Below are 20091 nucleotides of genomic sequence, written 5' to 3' on the forward strand. Positions count from 1 at the left end.
TGTTTTTTCATGTTGTGCATGAAAAATCAGCCATGAATTGATCCAATTTGGTCCAATTTTTCATGCACAGCATCATGTTTGAGCTGGCTATGTTTTCCAGTGAGCAGTTGTTTTATGTAGTAGATTTGCCCTTTTTACCAAAGTTTTCCATACACACTCTTGGACTCTTGAATGAAACCATGGATGATGAGATGGATGTGCTGATGAGTGAAATGTGTGACAGATCAGAGCTGAAAATAGGGCTATAGTGATGCATCAGGTAGAGATAAGTTGTCATTGCCAGAAGATACTGAACGCAGCATACAATGCATATAAAATGACATAAAGCCTTTTTGGGAACAGTGCTCTATATTGGCTGTGAGCCCAAAACTATCATTTCTCAATTAATGGACCAAATATGGAGCAGTTAGCAGTGGGAAAATTGCATTTGCTTATTTTCCCACAGGGAAATGAGGGATCTTTCCAGATAATACATTGTTCACATTTTTTTCTTAATGACCTAGTGCATTTCTTTTCTATTAAAAATTAAATATCACACATGTAGGGGATGCTTTTGTATCCTGTGTCTAATCTGTGAATATACATTACTGTACAAACGTCTTCTAAGAAAATGAAATGTAAAGCTGTTTATAAGAGCAGTAAGTGTTTGTTCAAAAAACATTAATATTAGAATAAAGTTAAACACTTGTGTTCACATCCTTCTTATCATTTCATTCAAGATGTATTCACCACTTCTCAATCTCCGGTGCTATTACGAACAGCGCTATAGACTATAACGTTACGAGAGAGACAGAGATCACAAGAGTCCAAGAGCCCACGTGTGGGAGAGAGCTTTTCGGTAAAATTTTGGTAAAAAGGACAAATCTACTACATAAAAAAATCACTCATTAAAAACAAACCCAACTCGAACCCGATGTTGCGCATGACAAAATTGGGCCCGATACCCAAAATGTCGTCATTGCTGCTCAGCCTTGGGTCAGGTAACAGTCCTGTAAAGTGTTTCTCAGATTTTTGCTTTTCATGGTATCAGTCAGGTAGATTTAAAAAGATGCATGAATTCTTTCTGTCTCAGTAGACATTAGAGAGGAGATGTGAAGAAGAGATGGTTGATGTGGAAAGGGGGGAAATGTGAAGAGGTCTTTAAAAATGGCATTATTCTGGAAGCATCTCTTTTACAAGCAGTGTTTTCACTCATCCTTTCATTTTCTTTAATGATTTTGTTTACAATTCCTACTACATTTGTTGATGTGTAGATCCTCACATTTAATAAAAAGGTTTTAAAATACCCCAAAACATTCTTATAGTGAATTGGGCTGAGCCCCAGATCTTTACATGCCCAGCCAACGCCTTAAGTACTTGGCGGAAATATTACCTTTTTTAATCATTTCAAAGTGGAGTAGCACAAGTGATGCCATATTATGAAAGGGGAGGAATAAGTGAGTAAATCTCAGGCTACTGTCTCAGATGATTAACAAGTTTATAAACTACGTATGTGAAGTGAAGAAAGCCATTATCATGAATTTATCTTAGTTTGAGCTTTAATGTTCTCTTTGTCTGTTACTACACGTTAATCAGAGAGGGAGTTTTGAGGTGTTCTGTTGTTTTCACACACATTGTGTCCTGTTTGCAGGTATCTTGTCTTCCTGCAGCTCAAGAGAGATCTGTACCATGGCCGGCTCCTCTGCAAGACGTCTGATGCGGCAACACTGGCAGCTTATATCTTACAGGGTAAGTGTAGGGTAGAGTAATATCACAGTGCTCGATGCCAAACCAATACTATGGCAAAAATATATAAACACTTATATCTGAACATTGAATGCTTATTGGATAAAACAGATTGTTGCAGATTCGTGTCATCTCTAAAATCTTTCATCAGATTTTTATAAATATACTGAAGATATCAAAGAAGTAACTAAATCGTTTAAACATGGCCTCATTCTGAATGTAGGTTTAGCAACAGAATGTCCACACAAAATGTATCATTCTGTGTTTCAAACAAATACAAAATTGTTTACACTTAGAGCTGGGTTTCAAAATTCTGTTATTTTATTTCACCAGCCAGATTACTTTAATACTAAGAAGTATCGAAAAATGTCATTTAATACCAAATTTTTGTACCTAAGAAGCCAGTCTTAATGTCAGTGAGATGCTAATAGACTGCTAATTGGCCTTCTAAATTCTGTCTGCATGTTATTAACGTCAGCACTTCTTGATTAACACACACGCACACCCCTATCAACCGCCACAGAGCACATAGTAGTCTGCAATCCATTATAGTCAATAACAATAGACCCACTTTTAGCACCTCAAATTCATTTCACTATCTCACCATGCATTTGCATACACAACTATGCTGTGAACTTTTTTCCACAAAGGGAACCAACACATGAGCTGCTTTCAGGCATTTTGATGGAAGCCTTGTAAAACAGCAGGCTTCGATGGAGGAGATGTGTGAAATTAAAAATAGATGTATTCAAAGGATCAATACAAACTGACTCTATACAGCTACAATACAGATCATGCTCCCATTGTGAATAATGCCTAATTCACTGCTTCTTATTTTACTACTACTACTATCAACACAAACAGCAAATATGCTTTCTTGAAAGATAATACTGTATATAGAGATATTAGGAAATTAGGACACCCCATGAAATCCTGTATATTTTTTAACATTTGGACATATGGATATTTAATATAAATTTTAACAATGCTGTGGGATCTAAGTAATATGACTAAACAATTAAAAATTAAGAAAGGCCTTTTTACAATTTTCTGTAAAATGTCACTCAACTATCAGAAAGAGACCACACAAGTTTAATTTTCATGGGAGGTGATGCCTTGCTACAGCAGGACCTGGCCAGATTACCATCATAGAATCCACCATGAATTCTACTGTGTATCAGAGGGCGCTTGAGGAACATGTGAAACAATCTGTAAAAAATTTAAGCTGAAGCGGAACTGGACCCTGCAACATGACAATGACCCAAAACATGCCAGTAAATCCACCAAAGACTGGCTGAAAACTAAGAAGTGGAGAGTCCTGGAATGGCCAAGTCAAAGTCCGGATCTTAATCTCATTGAGATGCTGTGGAGTGTCTTAAAATGGGCTGTACATGCAAGAAACCCCTCAAACATCTCACAGCTGAAAGATTTGTTGAGGAGTGGGGCAAAGTTTCTTCAGATTGATGTCAGAGATTGGGAGATGGCTACAAGAAGCATCTCACTGAAGTTATTTCAGCCAAAGGGGGCAACACTAGTTATTAGAGGGTATGGTGTCCTAACTTTTTCCACCATTATAAAACGCATTTTTGTTCATATCTTTTGTTTCTTGAGAAAAATGATGTTAATTTTTGTTGTTTAATTGCAATTAAATCCTTTCTTTTCCAGAAATAAACAAAAACAAGACTGGACATTGATATGTAAACATTTCTTAATAAAGAGACTATTTAATGGGGTGTCCTAATTTTTTCACATGACTGTACAGTGCTGTGAAAAAGTCACAGACCACACTTTTCATTTTTCAAGAGATGTTTATGGAGAGATTAGATATAAGATAATTCCCTTGCATAGGGAGAAAGAAGGGTAGATTATTGTGGAATGCTTCCCCAATGTGCTCATCAGAACGGTGGGTCAACAGCGCAATAGGAGCTGATTCTAAGCTACGACCATAACAGGTATAGAAAAAAAGTATCTAATATTTTGCTACCCAGCTCTAGGTGTACTTTATTTTTAAATGAACAATTAACAGTTTTAAAATATATTGAAAAAAGCAATGAACTTTTAATATACAGTCATGTGCAGAAAAATGCAATATTTACATTTATCTACCATAGAAAATGTGTTATTGTTAGGAGATTAACAAAACATTTAATTTAACTGGGAGCATTCAAACTTTTGCAATGCTAATAAGGTGGAAGGGAAATTTCTAGTGGCCTTTTGTTTATTATTTCTGCATCAAAGACGCACAGACTTTCAGAGCTAAGGAAACCCCACAGAGGGTCTTGGGCATTATAAAAGAGGTCCTCTGCAATTGATATGAGGTGCTGGTTATCACCTGTATGTATAATAAGCTGTTGAAGATCTCTTCCTTGCAGAGATAAAATTTTGGTGGTTGATAAAAAGACACAAAATCCCTGTGCATTCTACAGCGTCTAAGACTTGAGCACCAGTGCTGCGGGGAGAAGCAGAGCCGTCTTTTCGTGATCAGAAGCATGATAAACTCTGGTATCTTGTACGAATAAATCTTTCAGCGCTCGCGTGGCGCCGGAACTGAGGCCAAGCGAAAGCCCGGACGTTCGTGGTGGAATTTGCCTGCAGAGATTTGCGAGCTTCAGTAGGTTGAAGAGAGAAAGTGAGGCACCTAAAAGTGCAAGACTAGAGAGTGGATCTTTTGACAGGCTGATCCGAGGGCTGTTTTAGAAGGGCCTTTTTGAATTAAACATAGGCTGCTTCATCACCTCAGTTCAGGCAAGACTTCATCAAGGAGGCTGCAGCAGAGCCTTCTTTAACTCAGAGAGACATATAGAACAGTGTTAGTACACTGCAAAGCCCACACATTCTATGTGGATGACAGGTGCTCTACATGTAGTCCACATGTGGAAAACACACATGCTGCTCTATTCCATTAGGATGGCTGATCTGTGCAGCAAAGCGTGAACGTAAACTATTCCCTTAAGAGCAGTATGATTGCAGGATAAAAGATTCATTGAGTATGGAATAGTGATGTTTTGATGTGCAATGTTTGACTGCATTCTTAACCATGCTTGTGGCTGATTTCTGCAGCTGAGATTGGAGACTATGACCCAGGGAAGCATCCTGAAGGCTACAGCTCCAAATTCCAATTCTTCCCCAAGCATTCTGAGAAACTGGAGCGAAGGATTGCAGAGATCCACAAGACAGAGCTGATGTAAGATCGCCTAGTGTTCTCTCTCTGTCTATAAAATGCATACTAAAGTGTTCAGAAACTGCTGAATTTTCAAAACAGTGGCTTAAACTTTTCCCCTTACCCCAAATGTAGACAGTCACCCAAAATATGTTTAATGTCTGAGGTTTGCGCAAATTGGTTTGCACTGGAGTGATGAGGCTCATATTTGTACAAGTAATAGATGCGACCATCCTCACATACTTGCTAAAAATCGCATTAACTTGGTAAGTAATCTCAGATAGACTTGCTTCTGTGGTTTCTGGCACTGTGACACATAAAAAAATTTGGAATCAATGTCCTCAGTGTTACAGTGTCCTGTACAATTTCAGAAGTTTAAATGTTTACAAATATTTGGTAGGAAGAAACTAGGCCTGGGCAATGTCTAAAAATAAATGGCACAATATTGTCTAGTTTTAAAAAAAACAAATATGTTTGTCACCTATATTGCCCCTACACAAGTAACACTGTCTGCATACACTGTGGCTCATGCTTTTTTGTATTAACTGTTTTAATGTAAAACTTCAAGAATTAAAAAAAAAAAAACCATTAAAAATATACTGAGTAGATTCTTACAATGCAGACGTGAACGATTCTGATTCTATTCACAAATATCAAAAATCGATTTTCTAAATTTTTATTTATACCGTATGTTGATAGAACGCAAAGGGCAGAACTTGGAAGTGGGTAAGTGCAGCACCCGGATAATCTCTGGCGGCACATGATAAAAGCACTACTGGATGAGCGAGAAATCCGACCGGCTCCCTCTGCATTAAAGCCAGGTTAGGTCAGGAGTCACAACCCAAATGTTAAGAGGAGACAATTTTTTTCCTCGAATATCTTTGTTGTTGCCAAAATACTTGAAATATTGAAAGCAACTTCAAAGTACCCCTTATTGTCTAGTTTATTATTTAAATCTGCATTGTATCCATTGTTATTGTATGTAAAAAAACATACAGTCTTCATTAAAATAAAGATCCCAAAGTAGTGGCTACTGAAAACTAGACTACTGCTGCTATTTATAGATAATGATGTAATGTCTAATTTTTATAGGTAATAGTGTGTCACACAGTGTCAGAATCACTAAAGCGAGTCTTTTTGAGATTAGGATGGTGTGGTTTGAGGAAAGAGAGGATTTAGGTAGGCAGTTTGCACAATGCAAAACTGGTGACTATAAGCCTTCACTACTTTTTTAACTGCATTAGGTTCATGCAGAACCAAAGAAGCAAAATTCAGACAGAAAACATGCGCACATTTTTTGGCTGAACCATGGCTTTATGCCATGGCTCTGGTATCTCTCTCCCCTCCTGCTTGTTTACTCTATCTCTTGTTCACTTGAACAGTTACTCTCTCTCTCACTTGCTCTCTAACCTTTTCTTGTACACAGAGGATTGTATTATTCAGTGTTCTTTGAGGGTGCTGATCTAGTAGCTGCTCCATGGGCACACATTGCATCATCCTTTTAACCGGATAATATAAGAAAAATGCAGAAGCTAAAACCAGATCAGCACTCTTGCTCTTGCTTTTGCTTGTGTGCTAGAAATATAGATCACATATTTCTTTCAGGATTTCAGTATGTGAGAGTTCTGTTTGACATTAACCCTAATCTCAGTTAAAATAGTCAGTTTGGACCTTCAGACATCACTGAGTATGCTATTACACTGAAGAAACAGCTTGAGGGGTTTATTTACATCTGGAAATTAGACTCTGCTCATGCTGCACGGACCAAAGTGGCATAAAAAATGACATTTTAAGCCCTCTGATTGTTCATCAAAAGTAGAGCTACTTTCTTTGGTGTTTTCACACGATAAATCATATTCAAGAATTTTATTTTAGTAATCAGGTTAGTAAAAAAGCTCAGTATAAAATTATATCACTGATACACCCCTCCTGTTTCTCCCAAGACTCGGTTCTTCAGAAGATTTTGCACAAATCACCATCCAAAAAATGTATCCCCCTTTTTGTCTGATATTTACTTTTTCTACATCATTTTCCTCATATAACAGTTGGTCAGGGCTGGCAGACATCCGAGCATCACACTGAAGGAACATTTGAAGGAATATATATATATATATATATATATATACACATTCATTTATTTGTGTGTATATATATATATATATATATATATATATATATATATATATATATATATATATATATATATATATATATATATATATATAAAATACCCAAATTGGTTGGTTGAAATATTTGTTATTTGTATTTGTCTAATATTTGTATAGTATTTGTAATTCTAATTTCATTTGAGGCATGTTTTTTTATTGTTTAAAGATGATATTTATAGATTAGAGATTCAGGCTTAAGCCTAACGTTTAGATAGTGGAGAGAGTTTGGGCGTTAATGTTAGGGCTTTAACCAAGTAAGCATACGCAATGAAGATGAGGTGTTGATTTGTGCAATGTTTGAAACTACAGCTAATACTCTAATAGATAACTTTCCTTTTCAAAATCAATACAGAATTAACCAAGCCAGACCAAATTTATCCAAATTTATTACCTGCCCAAGAGTCAAATAATCAAGCATTTGCAAAACAGTGAAACAGCAATTCATAGAAAGCCAAAAAAATCATGCATTGCATTGCAATTCATGATTGATTGCCTGCAGTCATTAAATAGCACTGCAGGCCTTTTATGTCCTTAAGCTAGTTTGAAACAAAACTGTTCTTTTAGTAGCCAGTAATGATCAGACTCACCTCTGAAGGAGAGCACTGATTTGTATTCATGCACAGAGATCAGTGTGAGGCAATAATCTGTAAACCTTGCTGGGAAAACCCAAATGTCTCTAGCAAAGTCACCGTATTGCTCAGTGTGAAATATGCAGCAAAACAAGACCAAACATAACACAGAACCTCACTGAAAAACAAAATAACAGATGATAATGTTAATTCATTGACATTGTAAATGTTTCAGGACATGCACTTTCAGCTGTGGGCATCTGCTTTTGCCAGAGATTAAGGTGTGGTCTTTGGTGCACTGCAATGGTTTGAAAGTCATAAACAGTAATAAAGCCAGTTCATCTGAGTTTCTGCCACTCACATTAAATTCAATACAAACAAAAACATCAGAACACATTAGTTTGCTGTGAAGAGCTTTAGCTATTGATGTGCGGTTTGGCTGGAGATTAAGACAAAATCTGTGGTTGATCTGCACTGCAGTTCAGTTCTGAAGAAATAAAAATGAGACTGTTTAAAGAAAAAGACAACAGTAAAAAGAAGGTTTATTGGTAAACTGTCATTTAGCAGGTCCTTTGGATGCCTGTTGTCTTGTGTTCAGTCTTTTATTTTTTTTTCTCTTCCGCTCTCTTTTTTTCTTAAAGTGATGGGTCACTGTGCAAAGTGCATTTTCCCCCTTTTATTACATTACACACACACATCTCCCTCAGGGTCACGGGGGGGTTGCTGGAGCCTATCCCAGCAGTCATTGGGCAGAAGGCAGGATACACCCTGGACAGGTCACCTGTCCATTGCAGGGCAGACAGACAGACAGACATACACAATCACAAGCACACTCACACGTAGGGGCAATGTAGCATGTCCAATTGGCCTGACTGCATGTCTTTGGACTGCGGAAGGATACCGGAGAACCCAGAGGGAACCCACGCAGACACAGGCAGAACATGCAAATTCCACACACGAACTCAGGCCCTCCTTGTTGTGAGGCGACAGCGCTACCCACCGCACCACCGTTACAGCTTTCCTGATTTAAAGTCATTTTTTGAGTGAGCTGACATGTGTTTTTCACTGAGGAGTGGCTTTCATGTGGCCAACTTAACATAAAGTTGAGTGGTGAACTGCTGAAAAGATGAAGATGTCACAGTGGCCTTCAGGTTCAAAATGTATTCCATGTAAGAAAGATGGAAGCCACTGTTGTCTTCAGTACATTCGAATTTACTGAGTTTGTTTAGATCCTTACCTACACCTGTGCCTTGATGTAGTCCTATCTTGGAGGTCTATGTTATCCATAAATAACATCTTCCTTTGACTTCATTGCTTGTTTTTTTTGCTCTGACGTGCACTGTCAACTGTGGGACTTTATATAGACAAAAGTATACCACTCCAAACCTGAATTTACCACATTAAATTTTACGTTGGATGCTGGGAAAAAATATGAATGTATCTGTATACTTTCTGAATGCACTACAAATATAAAATAGCACCATAGCAAAATGATTAAAACCATGGCCATGAACTGTTTTTACTTCTAAAAATGCATCATTACAATAAATGCAAGTAAATTTTACTGCAAGATGTTAGCCTGTGAGCTAGCTCAAAGAGGTCTTGATTAGCAACTAGGTAGGATACCTACAAATAATAATTTACTGTGATGAGGAGAGATTGGGAAATTATTCTATTTTAATGAAATGTAAATAGTGTTAGGGCGCTGATCAGATAAAAAGCTTTACATGGAGTTTTCTAAGATGCCCAAGATTAATGATTAAGTGACCCTTTTTAGCCCCACAACGGGGAAATTTCACCTCTGCATTTAACCCATCCATGAAGTGAAACACCACAAACACTCTAGTGAGCACACACACACTAGGGGGCAGTGAACACACTTGCCCGGAGCAGTGGGCAGTCCGCGGGCAGAGCGGTGGGTGTCTTGCTCAAGGACACCTCAGTCATCTGCTGTCAGCTCTGGGGATTAAACCAGCGACCTTCCGGTCACAAGGCTGGTTCCCTAACCTCCAGACCATGTCTCTCTCTCTCTCTCTCTCTCTCTCTCTCTCTCTCTCTCTCTCTCTCTCTCTCTCTCTCTCTCTCTCTCTCTCTCTCTCTCTCTCTCTCTCTCTCTCTCTCTCTCTCTCTCTCTCTCTCTCTCTCTCTATATATATATATATATATATATATATATATATAAATAAAACAATGTGAACATTGTTAATTCTATCATACATGACTGGAAAGCCAAATTATTTTTGATGGATTTGTACTATATTAAGAAGGTTACTCATTAATCATTTCCATCCAGCAGTAGGCTCACAGGTATGAAAAAGGATTATGAGGTAGTAGGATGAAACCGTGAACTGATCTACTGGATAGACATCAAACTAAGCTTTCTGATTATATGGCTTTATGGTGTTTCAGATATAATCATCTTTTTTAAGTTGATTTGTTTTGATCATATGCATGGAATGAACAGGGCAGGTGAAATGCATGGAGGCAAGAAAAAGGCATAGCATTACATAGCATGAATATAAAGAAGGCTTACCTGATACTGATAAAAATGTTAGTGCTGTGATTGTATTGCTGTATATTGAAATGGCAAAATACCTTTCAATATTAGAAGATTTCACTGGTGAGTCAGTAATGTGACATGGATAAAGATTGCCCTACAAAATAATTACATGAATAAATTAATGACCAGTACACACATGTGGAACTGTAATTGTTCAAAATCTTCAAAGCAAAAATGAAAAACCTTGTAAAAGGCTATACAGCTCATTTGTAAAGTGCAGACTTCTATTGCAAAAGTTAATATTGCAATAATGATTAACAAACAATATATTGTAGAGTCTTAATACAAAGGCACCAGTGAAACACTAGGGACATAGACAGTCAAGAAGTAACACCAAGGTGCGAAATGCTGGGGGAAGTAGGACTCCATAGTTAATCTCTTGGAGCCCCTGAATATCTCAAAATCTGAGGGATCCTTGAAAATGAAGGTATGATGTAAAAGACACTCTAATACAAATTCAAGGAAAGCTCATTATTTTGCCTGCTTTACCCACAAAACATCAAGCTTCAGTCTTGCTCTGCCTCAGGGTGGCACTGTAGCAAATTGGTCTACTCAGTTGGTCTTTCATAGCCTAGTAACTGTAACTTTAACCCAGCAAGAGTTTAATGAAAAAAGTGAATTGTAACACATTTCTCAGACTGAAGACAAAAGAGACAAGATCTCAATTAATGTGTGTAAGAGCGCATTACCAAAACAAAGAGCATTTCCAAAAAAAAGTAACCCAACGATTTTGTTACTATTGAAGCTAGCATCAGTGCTACTATGCCAAGTTAATTAGCCAGCAGCCAACGCTGGAGTAGCCAGCATACAAGGGCGAATACCAGGAGGTAATTTGCACACTGGGAACCACTTCAACTCTGCCATATAACATTGACATAACCATACCATAAATGTCATGTCAGATGTCATATACTGACATGAGTTATCATCACAAATTTCATTCAGTAACATTACCAGTTACCAACTTGAGTACGCTTAACATGTAGTGGCCATAACATCAAACATTATGGCAGCTGTCATGAGAGTTGTACTGTTATAAAATGAATTTATCACATGGTTATTTCAATGTTATGTAGCAGGGGAAAGTAAGTAAATAAAGTGTTACCAGAAAATCTCTGGTAATGAAACATTGTTGGTAATACTTCATTTAAACCCTCGAGTATAACACTGACATAACAGTACCATTAATATGTCTTGCAGGTGTCATAGCAGATTATGTCCAGTAATATAACAGTATCGTGCTACCATAACCATTAATTGTCATGACATGTCATGTTTGATGTCATGATTACTAACTAGGGTACACAGCAGAAATTGGCATCATGACAATTATTGTTAATAGTAACATGACACTGTTATATTATTGGATGTAATTTGTCTTGACAACTGCTAGCATATGACATCTGCCATGACATTTTTATGGTATGGTTATGTCAATGTTATGTTGCAGAGTTCAAAAGAGTTACCACATTACCTCAGCTGGTTACACTGACCCCCTGACCCCTGGACGTCCATCAGTGGAGTGTCTGCTGTTTAAGTATACTTGGAGGCCAGACAAGACAGCAGAGAGATAAGACAGCATAAAGGTGGACTGTCAGTTAAAGCTGATATGTAATTCCTGTGTGCACTGCTTCCCTCTGGTGGCTGTTCTATTAGCCAGCAGGAATGCTAATGATAAAACTGCCCTATCCTGAAACTACTTGGAATAGTGAGAGAGGTTCTTTCAAATGCTTCAGTAATAAGATCCTGTCTAAAGGTGGCTGGGGAGTAATGGAAGAGGGTTGCTTTTATCTTTTGATTTATGCACAGCCACAAGGCACAGGCTCTTATTCCATTAAGGTAGTGAATGTTGAATGGTCCCTGCTGAATAAGAGATGAATCAGTAAGCAGATCCTGCATCGATGATACTTGAACTGTCTGGTTAATAATGTTTATTTAGATTTGTTTATAGCTGTCGACACCAATACAAGTATCAGTACAATTAAGCCTTACAACATATGATTTTCAGACATGTTAGTGTTTAGGTTTGATACATTTATTCTGTGAAGCTGCTTTGTGACAACATCCATTGTAAAAAGTGCTATACAAATAAATTTGATTTCATTTGATTTGATACACGTTAGGGCTTCAAAATGTTGGTATTAACATTGATTTCACACTAAGTATTATCTTCTCAATTTTGTGCTTTTATTCTGATATCTTTTTGTTGTGCTGTACCCAGTTTCTGATGATGAAATTCTTCTACAGGGGGCAGACTCCAGAAACCTCCGAGCTTAACTTCCTGCAGAAAGCACAGATGCTGGAGACATATGGTGTAGATCCTCATCCATGCAAGGTTAAATGCTCTTCCATTCATTTAACTCTGTCTTGTCTTTGGTCTGTTTTATCTACCACAAAATGATCTCTTCTTGCATTCCTTTGAGTTTGTTTAATCCTTTAAAATTCCATGGTTAGTACATAGTAAGGCTTATTAGGCCCTGGCCTTTTAAGGGATTAAATAGTTTGGTAAAAATGTAATTTAATACATTTTCCTCTTACTCCAAGTATAACTGATCTGCCTAGACATGTCTGATGGTCCTCTTTAGTTTTGCACTGGAGCTCCAAGGCTCAGGTAGCTAGTAAGTAATGGAAGCCTATAGCAATTGAACTAACTCAGCATATAAATCATTAAAACTGTGTCAAATTGTAATCTCAGGTGGACTTGCTTATGTGGTTAATGATGCTGTATTACATGCTATAAAAATGGACAAATGAATAGTCAAAACCATTAATCAAGATATCTGCTACTACTGACTTTAGGAATGTGACATACTTTTGTCTGTTTTTATAGATTGGTTACATTTAGGTTGAGGCAAAAACTGTGTTAATTTGCTTTTTTCACCTAACAGTCCCTTTAAGTCCTGAAAGTAAGGTATGACAGATGCTTTGACTATGGATCAGTATCTATTTTTTACATCTTTGTTACTCTCCTCTTCTGATGGTGATGTCAAACTCCTGTCCTGGAAGTGTTTTTCCCTCTTCTAACACTCTGCATTCATGAAGGTATTTTTAGTTAGCTGATGTTCAATCAGGCTTGACCAGTATATTGGTTGACTGATAGTACTGGGTGATTTCAACGTCTTGCATTTTTTCAGTATCAGTAAAAATATTGCTGCTGACAACTTTGCTGTTAACTAGCAAACAGTCAATACCTCGCTGGGATTCAAACTGGTAATCCAACACAGGGGAAGCCAAACATTGGTGACCACTGGTTTGATGTATCATGACAATACAGGCTTAACTGGTCAATCTCAACATATTTAATAAAAATAAAAAAAACATTTGTATCCATACCCAACTTTTCACATCAGAATAATATTGTAACACAATATACCCATATACTGGTAATATACAAGCCAAATTCCAAAAAAGTTGAGACAGTATGTGAAATGTAAATAAAAACAGAAAGCATCCATCCATCCATCCATCCATCCATCCATCCATCCATCCATCCATCCATCCATCCATCCATCATCTTCCGCTTCTCCAGGGTTTGGGTCGTGGGGGCAGCATCCTAAGCAATGAGGCCCAGATCTCCCTTTCCCCAGCCACTTCCACTAGCTCCCTGGGGGGGGATTCCGAGGCGCTCCCAGGCCAGCTGGGCGATATAGTCACGCCAGCGTGTCCTGGGTCTTCCCCAGGGTCTCCTCCCGGGTGGACTTGCCTGTGACACCTCCCAAGGGAGGCGTCCAGGAGGTATCCTTAAAAGATGCGCGAACCACCTCAGCTGGCTCCTCTCGACATGGAGAAGCAGCGGCTCTACTCTGAGTCCCTCCCAGATGAACCAAACTTCTCACCCTATCTCTAAGGGAGAGTCCAGACACCCTGCAGAGGAAACTCATTTTGGCCGCTTGTATTCGCAATCTTATTCTTTCAGTCATTACCCAAAACTCATGACCATAGGTGAGGGTGGGAACGTAGATCGACCAGTAAATCAAGAGCCTTGCCTTATGGCTCAGCTCTTTCTTTACCACAACAGACCGGTAAAGAGCCCACACTCGGCTGCAAACCGATTCAGCGAAAGCTGAAGTTCACGGCCTGATGTCCCCAATAGGACCACATCATCTGCAGCGATGTGACCTTGAGGTCACCAAACCGGACACCCTAAAAAAAAATTATGAATAGAATCGGTGACAAAGGGCAGCACTGACAGAGTCCAACTCTCACTGAGAACGAGTCTGACTTACTGCCGGCCATGCGAACCAAACTCCTGCTTTGTTTGTACAGGGCCTGAATGGCTCGTAGCAAAAAGCACATCCGACAGAATACCCTTCTCCAGATCCACAAAGCACATGTGGACTGGTTGGGCAAACTCCCATGAACCCTCCACAAGAGTTGGTCCAGTGTTCCACCACCAGGGCGGAACCCGCACTGCTCCTCCTGAATCAGAGGTTCGACTATAAGCCGGACTCTCTTCTCCAGTACACCTGCATAGACCTTACCAAGGAGGCTGAGGAGTGTGATTCCCCTGTAGTTGGAACACACCCTCCGGTCCCCCTTTTAAAAAAGAGGCACCACCACCCCAGTCTGCCAATCCAGTGGCACCACCCCCGATGTTCACGCAATGTTGAAAAGGCGTGTCAGCCAAGACAGCCCCACAACATCCAGAGCCTTGAGGAACTCGGGACGGATCTCATCCACCCCTGGAGCCCTGCCGCCAAGGAGCTTTTTAACTACCTTAGCGACTTCGGCCTCAGTAATGGACAAGCCTATTCCCGTGTCCCCAGACTCTGCCTCCTCACTGGACAACATGTTGGTGGGATTGAGAAGGTCCTCAAAGTATTCCTTCCACCGCCTATATACAGTGCTGGTGGCACACTGCTTTCCCCTTCTGAGTCGCCTGACGGTTTGCCAGAATCTTTTCGGAGCCGACTTAGTCACTTTCCAAGGCCTCACCAAACTCTTCCCTCACCCGGGTTTTTGCCTTGGCAATGACTAAAGCCGCAGATCGCTTGGCCTGTCGATACCTGCCAGCAGCCTCTGAATTCTGAGTCAATGTCCCTCACCTCCCCCGATATCTAGTCAAAGTTCTGACGGAGGTGTGAGTTGAAGATCAATCTGACAGGTTCTTCTGCCAGACGTTCCCAGCAAACCCTCACTATATGTTTGGTCTTGCCTGGTCTGACCAGCATCTTCCCCCACCACCTGATCCAACTCACCACCAGGTGGTGATCAATTGACAGCTCAGCTCCTTTCTTTACCCGAGTGTCCAAAACACATGGCCGCAAGTCCGATGACACAACTACAGAGTCAATCATTGAACTGCGGCCTAGGGTGTCCTGGTGCCATGTGCACTTATGGACATCCTTGTGTTCAAACATGGTGTTCGTTATGGACAAACTGTGATTTGCACAGAAGTCCAAAAACTGAACACCACTCGGGTTCAGATCAGAGAGGCCACACCTGCCCGCCGCCTCTCACCATGGGCAACTCCAGAAAAGAATAAAGTCCAGCCCTTCTCAAGGAGATTGGACCCAGAGCCCAAGCTGTGTGTTGAGGTGAGCCCGAGTATATCTAGCCAGTATCTCTCAACCTCGCATACCAACTCAGGCTCCTTCCCCATCAGTGAGGTAACATTCCAAGTTCCAAAAGCCAGTTTCAGCAACCGAGGATCAGAACGCCAAGGCCCAGGCCTTCGGACACTGCCCGATCCACAATGCACCGAACCCCTACTACTGTCCCTCCCATTGGTGGTGGGTCGATGGGAGGGGGGACTCATGTAGCTCCTTCGGGCTGGGCCCGGCCGGACACCATGAGTGAAAAACAGAAAGCAGTGATTAGTAAATTGTATTTGACCTTTATTAATATGAAAACAATACAAAACTTTGGCCCAGAAAACATCTATTATTTCCATAAACAATCTAATAGGTTAGGTCATGAGACCACAATAAACAATAAATTCCACTGCGCATCAGTCCATTTCAAGCTTGAACCCAGAGAAGTCGGCAGTGTTTCTGAATGTTGTTGACATATGACTTCCACTGTGTGTAGTAGAGTCTTAACTTACATTTGTGAATGCACTGATGGACTGTGTTTATTGACAACTGTTTGTCAAAGTATTCCCAAGCCCATGTGGTGATATACTTTATAGCAACAAATTGTTTTTTATGTACTGCTACTTAAGGGATTTCCTTTACACTCTGAGATTTTTCTGGATTCTCTGAACCTTTTGATTGTATAATGCAGTATAAAGGAAATATCTAGTGGCAAACCTCGACCCATCCTTGCTCTTATAGATCTTGCTCTACTAGATCTTTCCTGGATGCTTCTTTTATACCCATGATTATATCACCTTTCGCATTTTAGTGTGTTCCTAGTTTCAAATTGCCCTATCCCAACTGAGGTAGAATTCAGTACTGTGTTTCCCTCCAAGGACTAGAGTCTGACATTTATAATCTTATGCACAAGTTGAGATGTTTCCAGAGCAGTCTAGCATTTTTGCTAAATGCACTCCTGAGCTAATAGTTGCATGTTGTAGTGTAACACAAATCAAGCTTGTTGAATAGGCCAGTCTCCGTAAATTCCTTTCTCTCTCTCTCTCTCTCTCTCTCTCTCTCTCTCTCTCTCTCTCTCTCTCTCTCTCTCTCTCTCTCTCTCTCTCTCTCTAACTCTGTCTCTGTTGCCTCTCTTTCAGGATGTGTCTGGAAACCCCGCTTTCCTGGCCTTCACTCCCTTCGGTTTTGTTGTGCTTCAAGGAAACAAGAGAGTCCATTTTCTCAAATGGTGAGTGACTAACACGATCCTCTTTCTTCAATGAACTTCCACTCACAGCTCAGGGAACATACTCTCTCTCTCTCTCTCTCTCTCTCTGATGTGCAGTGAAAACGATGAGTCACTGTAGCCAAGAGTGGTTTGTCCCCCACGTCCCAAAGTGTACAAGCCACAGCTGGTTATGCTATATTGTATTATATGTTCCCAATTAACAGTGCCTGGCCATCTGCCTGTCTCTCTGGGCAGGCATAGCAGACAGGTGTCTAATTATCCCTCATCAGCTTACTGTCCAGCAGGCTTGGCCGCTTCAGCTTGTTTGTCCATCACATGATTGGAAAAACCTGCAAAAAAAAAACATTCAATATATATAGCAAGAGTGTCTAATGAACACAGTTTAAACAGCTATATGTGTCAGAGCCTCTCCTCACTGTGAATGTATGAACTCCTGCATTTACCTAACACATTTACCTAACATAGCTTTAGTGCTACTCAGATAGGATTTTTTTCCCCAGATGTATAGTTGTATGCGAATTTTCACTTTTAAAATAAATAAATAAATAAAATGAAACACACACACATCTTCTAAGTCGTTTCTCCCTCAGGGCCACCGGGGGGTGCTGGAGCCTATCCCAGCTGTCATCAGGTGGAAGGCAGGATATACCCTGGTCAGGTCGCCAGTCGATCGCAGGGCAGACAAACAAGACATTTACTCACACACTCACACCTAGGGGCAATTTAGCATATCCAGTTGGCCTGACTGCGTGTCTTTGGACTGTGGGAGGAAACCAGAGTACCCAGAGCAAACCCATGCAGACACGGGGAGAACATGTAAACTCCACACAGAGAGGAGCCTGGTCACCTGGCCGGGGAATTGAGCCCAGGCCCTTCTTGCTGTGAAGCGACAGCGCTACCCACCATGCCGCCCAAAAACAAAACAAAACATGTCATTTGATTGGGGTGTTCAAATTTGTTATTTGTGTTACAAAAGGACAGCTACAATATTTTTGACGGATCTGAGATGGAGCATCTACTTGAATATACAGTGGCTGCTCACAAATATCAAACATACATATCCAAACACGTATTTCAAATTCTCTTATTTTGGTTGTCTACCTGGCTGTCTGCCTTAAGTAACTGCAACATGTCATTAACATCCTCTGTTCAGATGTTCTCTCCATGTCCAATGTTAGTCTGTTACTGTTTTTGTAATTTATTGGTTGTTATACTGAATATTTCATGGCTCCAGTGGCTTAGTGCACAGTTAAATCAAAGCAGTGCTTTCCATTCTTCCAAACAGGAACGAGGTTACCAAGTTGAAGTTTGAAGGAAAGACATTCCATATATATGCAAATCAGAAGGAGGTGAGAGCGTAAATTATTTGAATGTGTGTGCTTGGAGATCACAGAACCTTGTAGTAGTGTAAATGTTGTAGTTCCATCTAAACATTGTTCTTCTCTCACTATGCCTAGGACAAAAAGATCATCTTGACGTATTTTGCTCCGACACCGGAAGCCTGCAAACACCTTTGGAAATGTGGAGTGGAGAATCAGGCGTTCTATAAGTGAGTCTTTGCATGGCAAACATTACATATCCTTTTATTATTCTGCCAGGAAAAGAGAAAACTGTTTAGTCCAGAGAAACATCTTTTAAATTCATTACTTCTTACCTTCCTTTCAGTGCATTTCATTTGACTGCAATGAGGAGAAAAGCAGGTGAATCAATCAATAACTGTCTTAATTGGCCTGTGGGAAAAGGGCCTTCAGAGCCTTAAAAAAATAGCTTTGAAACTGCAGCAGCATTTGAACATTCAGTGAACGGTTTTTAACTTCATGCATAACGTTTAAAGTAGCAAAGAACAAGCCCCTTTCATTTCATCTGTCTCCAAAGCTGCCATATCTAAGTGAGAAATAATGTCATTCTTATCTGTATACCACTTACATTTACTTTACCTTAAACAGGGAAAACACCAAGGAGTAGGACTGGGATTCACTGCCCTTAGCCATATTTTCCTCTTTCAGTTTTACCTTAGACACATACGTTATTTGCATTAAAATGCATCTGTGTATTGTTTGTCAATACATTATGCATTTAAAAGAAGTGTAACTGTCTCTGTGATTGGAAAGTGTGTAGACCTAGCTGTGCTGGTACTGAGGTAGTCAAGCATGCATTATGATCAGCGTTATGCCCATATTCAGAGCTCCACATCTAAACCTATGCTAATGGACAGCATTTCCAAAAACAGCTCATATTGTGCCATATGCAAAACAGAAATATTCCAAATCCAAGATCTGTTTTGCTGTGCGTACATTTTTCTTCTGATTCACATTAGATCTTTTAAATCGCAAGGACTTTAAGTAGTTGAAGTACGACTATTGCTACATGCAGCTAACACTGCTGTGCACTGATGAACTGACATCATAACCTGGTAACCTAACCAAAATATTCCACACAAAACAGCTAAATGAGGTAGTTGAGTTTCTTTGGCAGTAGTAGGCTACAGCTTGAGTAGCTGATATTGGTATTAAATAGTGTTGAGAATATAGTAGGCTTTCATGCGATGTAATTTCAATCTTCAGAAGTGTTAGCAATGTATGTGGTAATGTTTATACTTTGGCTGGACAAAACATATCGAATGTGTGCATGACAATGGTGAGATTAGAAGATTAGAAAGTCAGCTTAGACCTGGAGTTCCTAATTTGGTCATGATGCAAACTACAAAATTGTCTTTTTGGTCTATGCAGCCAGCCTGTCTACATTCAGAGGACCAAAACTTTCAATAATGTTCCCATCTCTGTCTTCAAACAAGCAGGTTTTAGCTGCACGTGTATTCAAACATAGGCTTACAAACGAGAAAACTGAAAAAGCATTTTCCAAGTTGAGGAAGTACACAGTATTCCCACTGCTTCCCCAGTTGTGTTTTTTAACCCTTTTGTTTGACAGTGCTTCAATTGTGGCTGCCAAGCAAGATATATCTAACTCCCTGTATTTTCTTTCTCTATTACTTATAAGCTCGGAACACCCTTAACTGCTGTTGCAAAAGTTCTGAAGCATGCACAATCATTATTTGGATGTAGAAGCACGAACACAAAAAATCAAGGTGTAAAAGCAATGTGTCTACATTGAGTGATAATACGATTACCACAATTGAATCATAGTGGT

At 39.7% G+C, this 20091-nt stretch overlaps 1 protein-coding gene across 4 annotated transcripts in view; it reads left to right on the top strand.

Moving 5' to 3' along the window:
• Positions 1 to 20091, top strand: part of LOC108435336 (FERM domain-containing protein 5) — a 193854-nt gene that overhangs the window by 154244 nt on the left and 19519 nt on the right. For all 4 annotated transcript variants that reach the window (XM_017711122.2, XM_037539940.1, XM_017711121.2 and 1 more), the window contains 6 exons: positions 1631 to 1728; positions 4786 to 4909; positions 12430 to 12517; positions 16856 to 16944; positions 18230 to 18293; positions 18402 to 18493. In XM_017711122.2, coding sequence (XP_017566611.1) covers positions 1631 to 1728; positions 4786 to 4909; positions 12430 to 12517; positions 16856 to 16944; positions 18230 to 18293; positions 18402 to 18493 — 555 coding nt within the window. The remainder of the gene's footprint in view (positions 1 to 1630; positions 1729 to 4785; positions 4910 to 12429; positions 12518 to 16855; positions 16945 to 18229; positions 18294 to 18401; positions 18494 to 20091) is intronic.

This window comes from Pygocentrus nattereri, chromosome 7, assembly GCF_015220715.1.
Source record: "Pygocentrus nattereri isolate fPygNat1 chromosome 7, fPygNat1.pri, whole genome shotgun sequence".
Classification (NCBI taxonomy): Eukaryota; Metazoa; Chordata; class Actinopteri; order Characiformes; family Serrasalmidae; genus Pygocentrus; species Pygocentrus nattereri.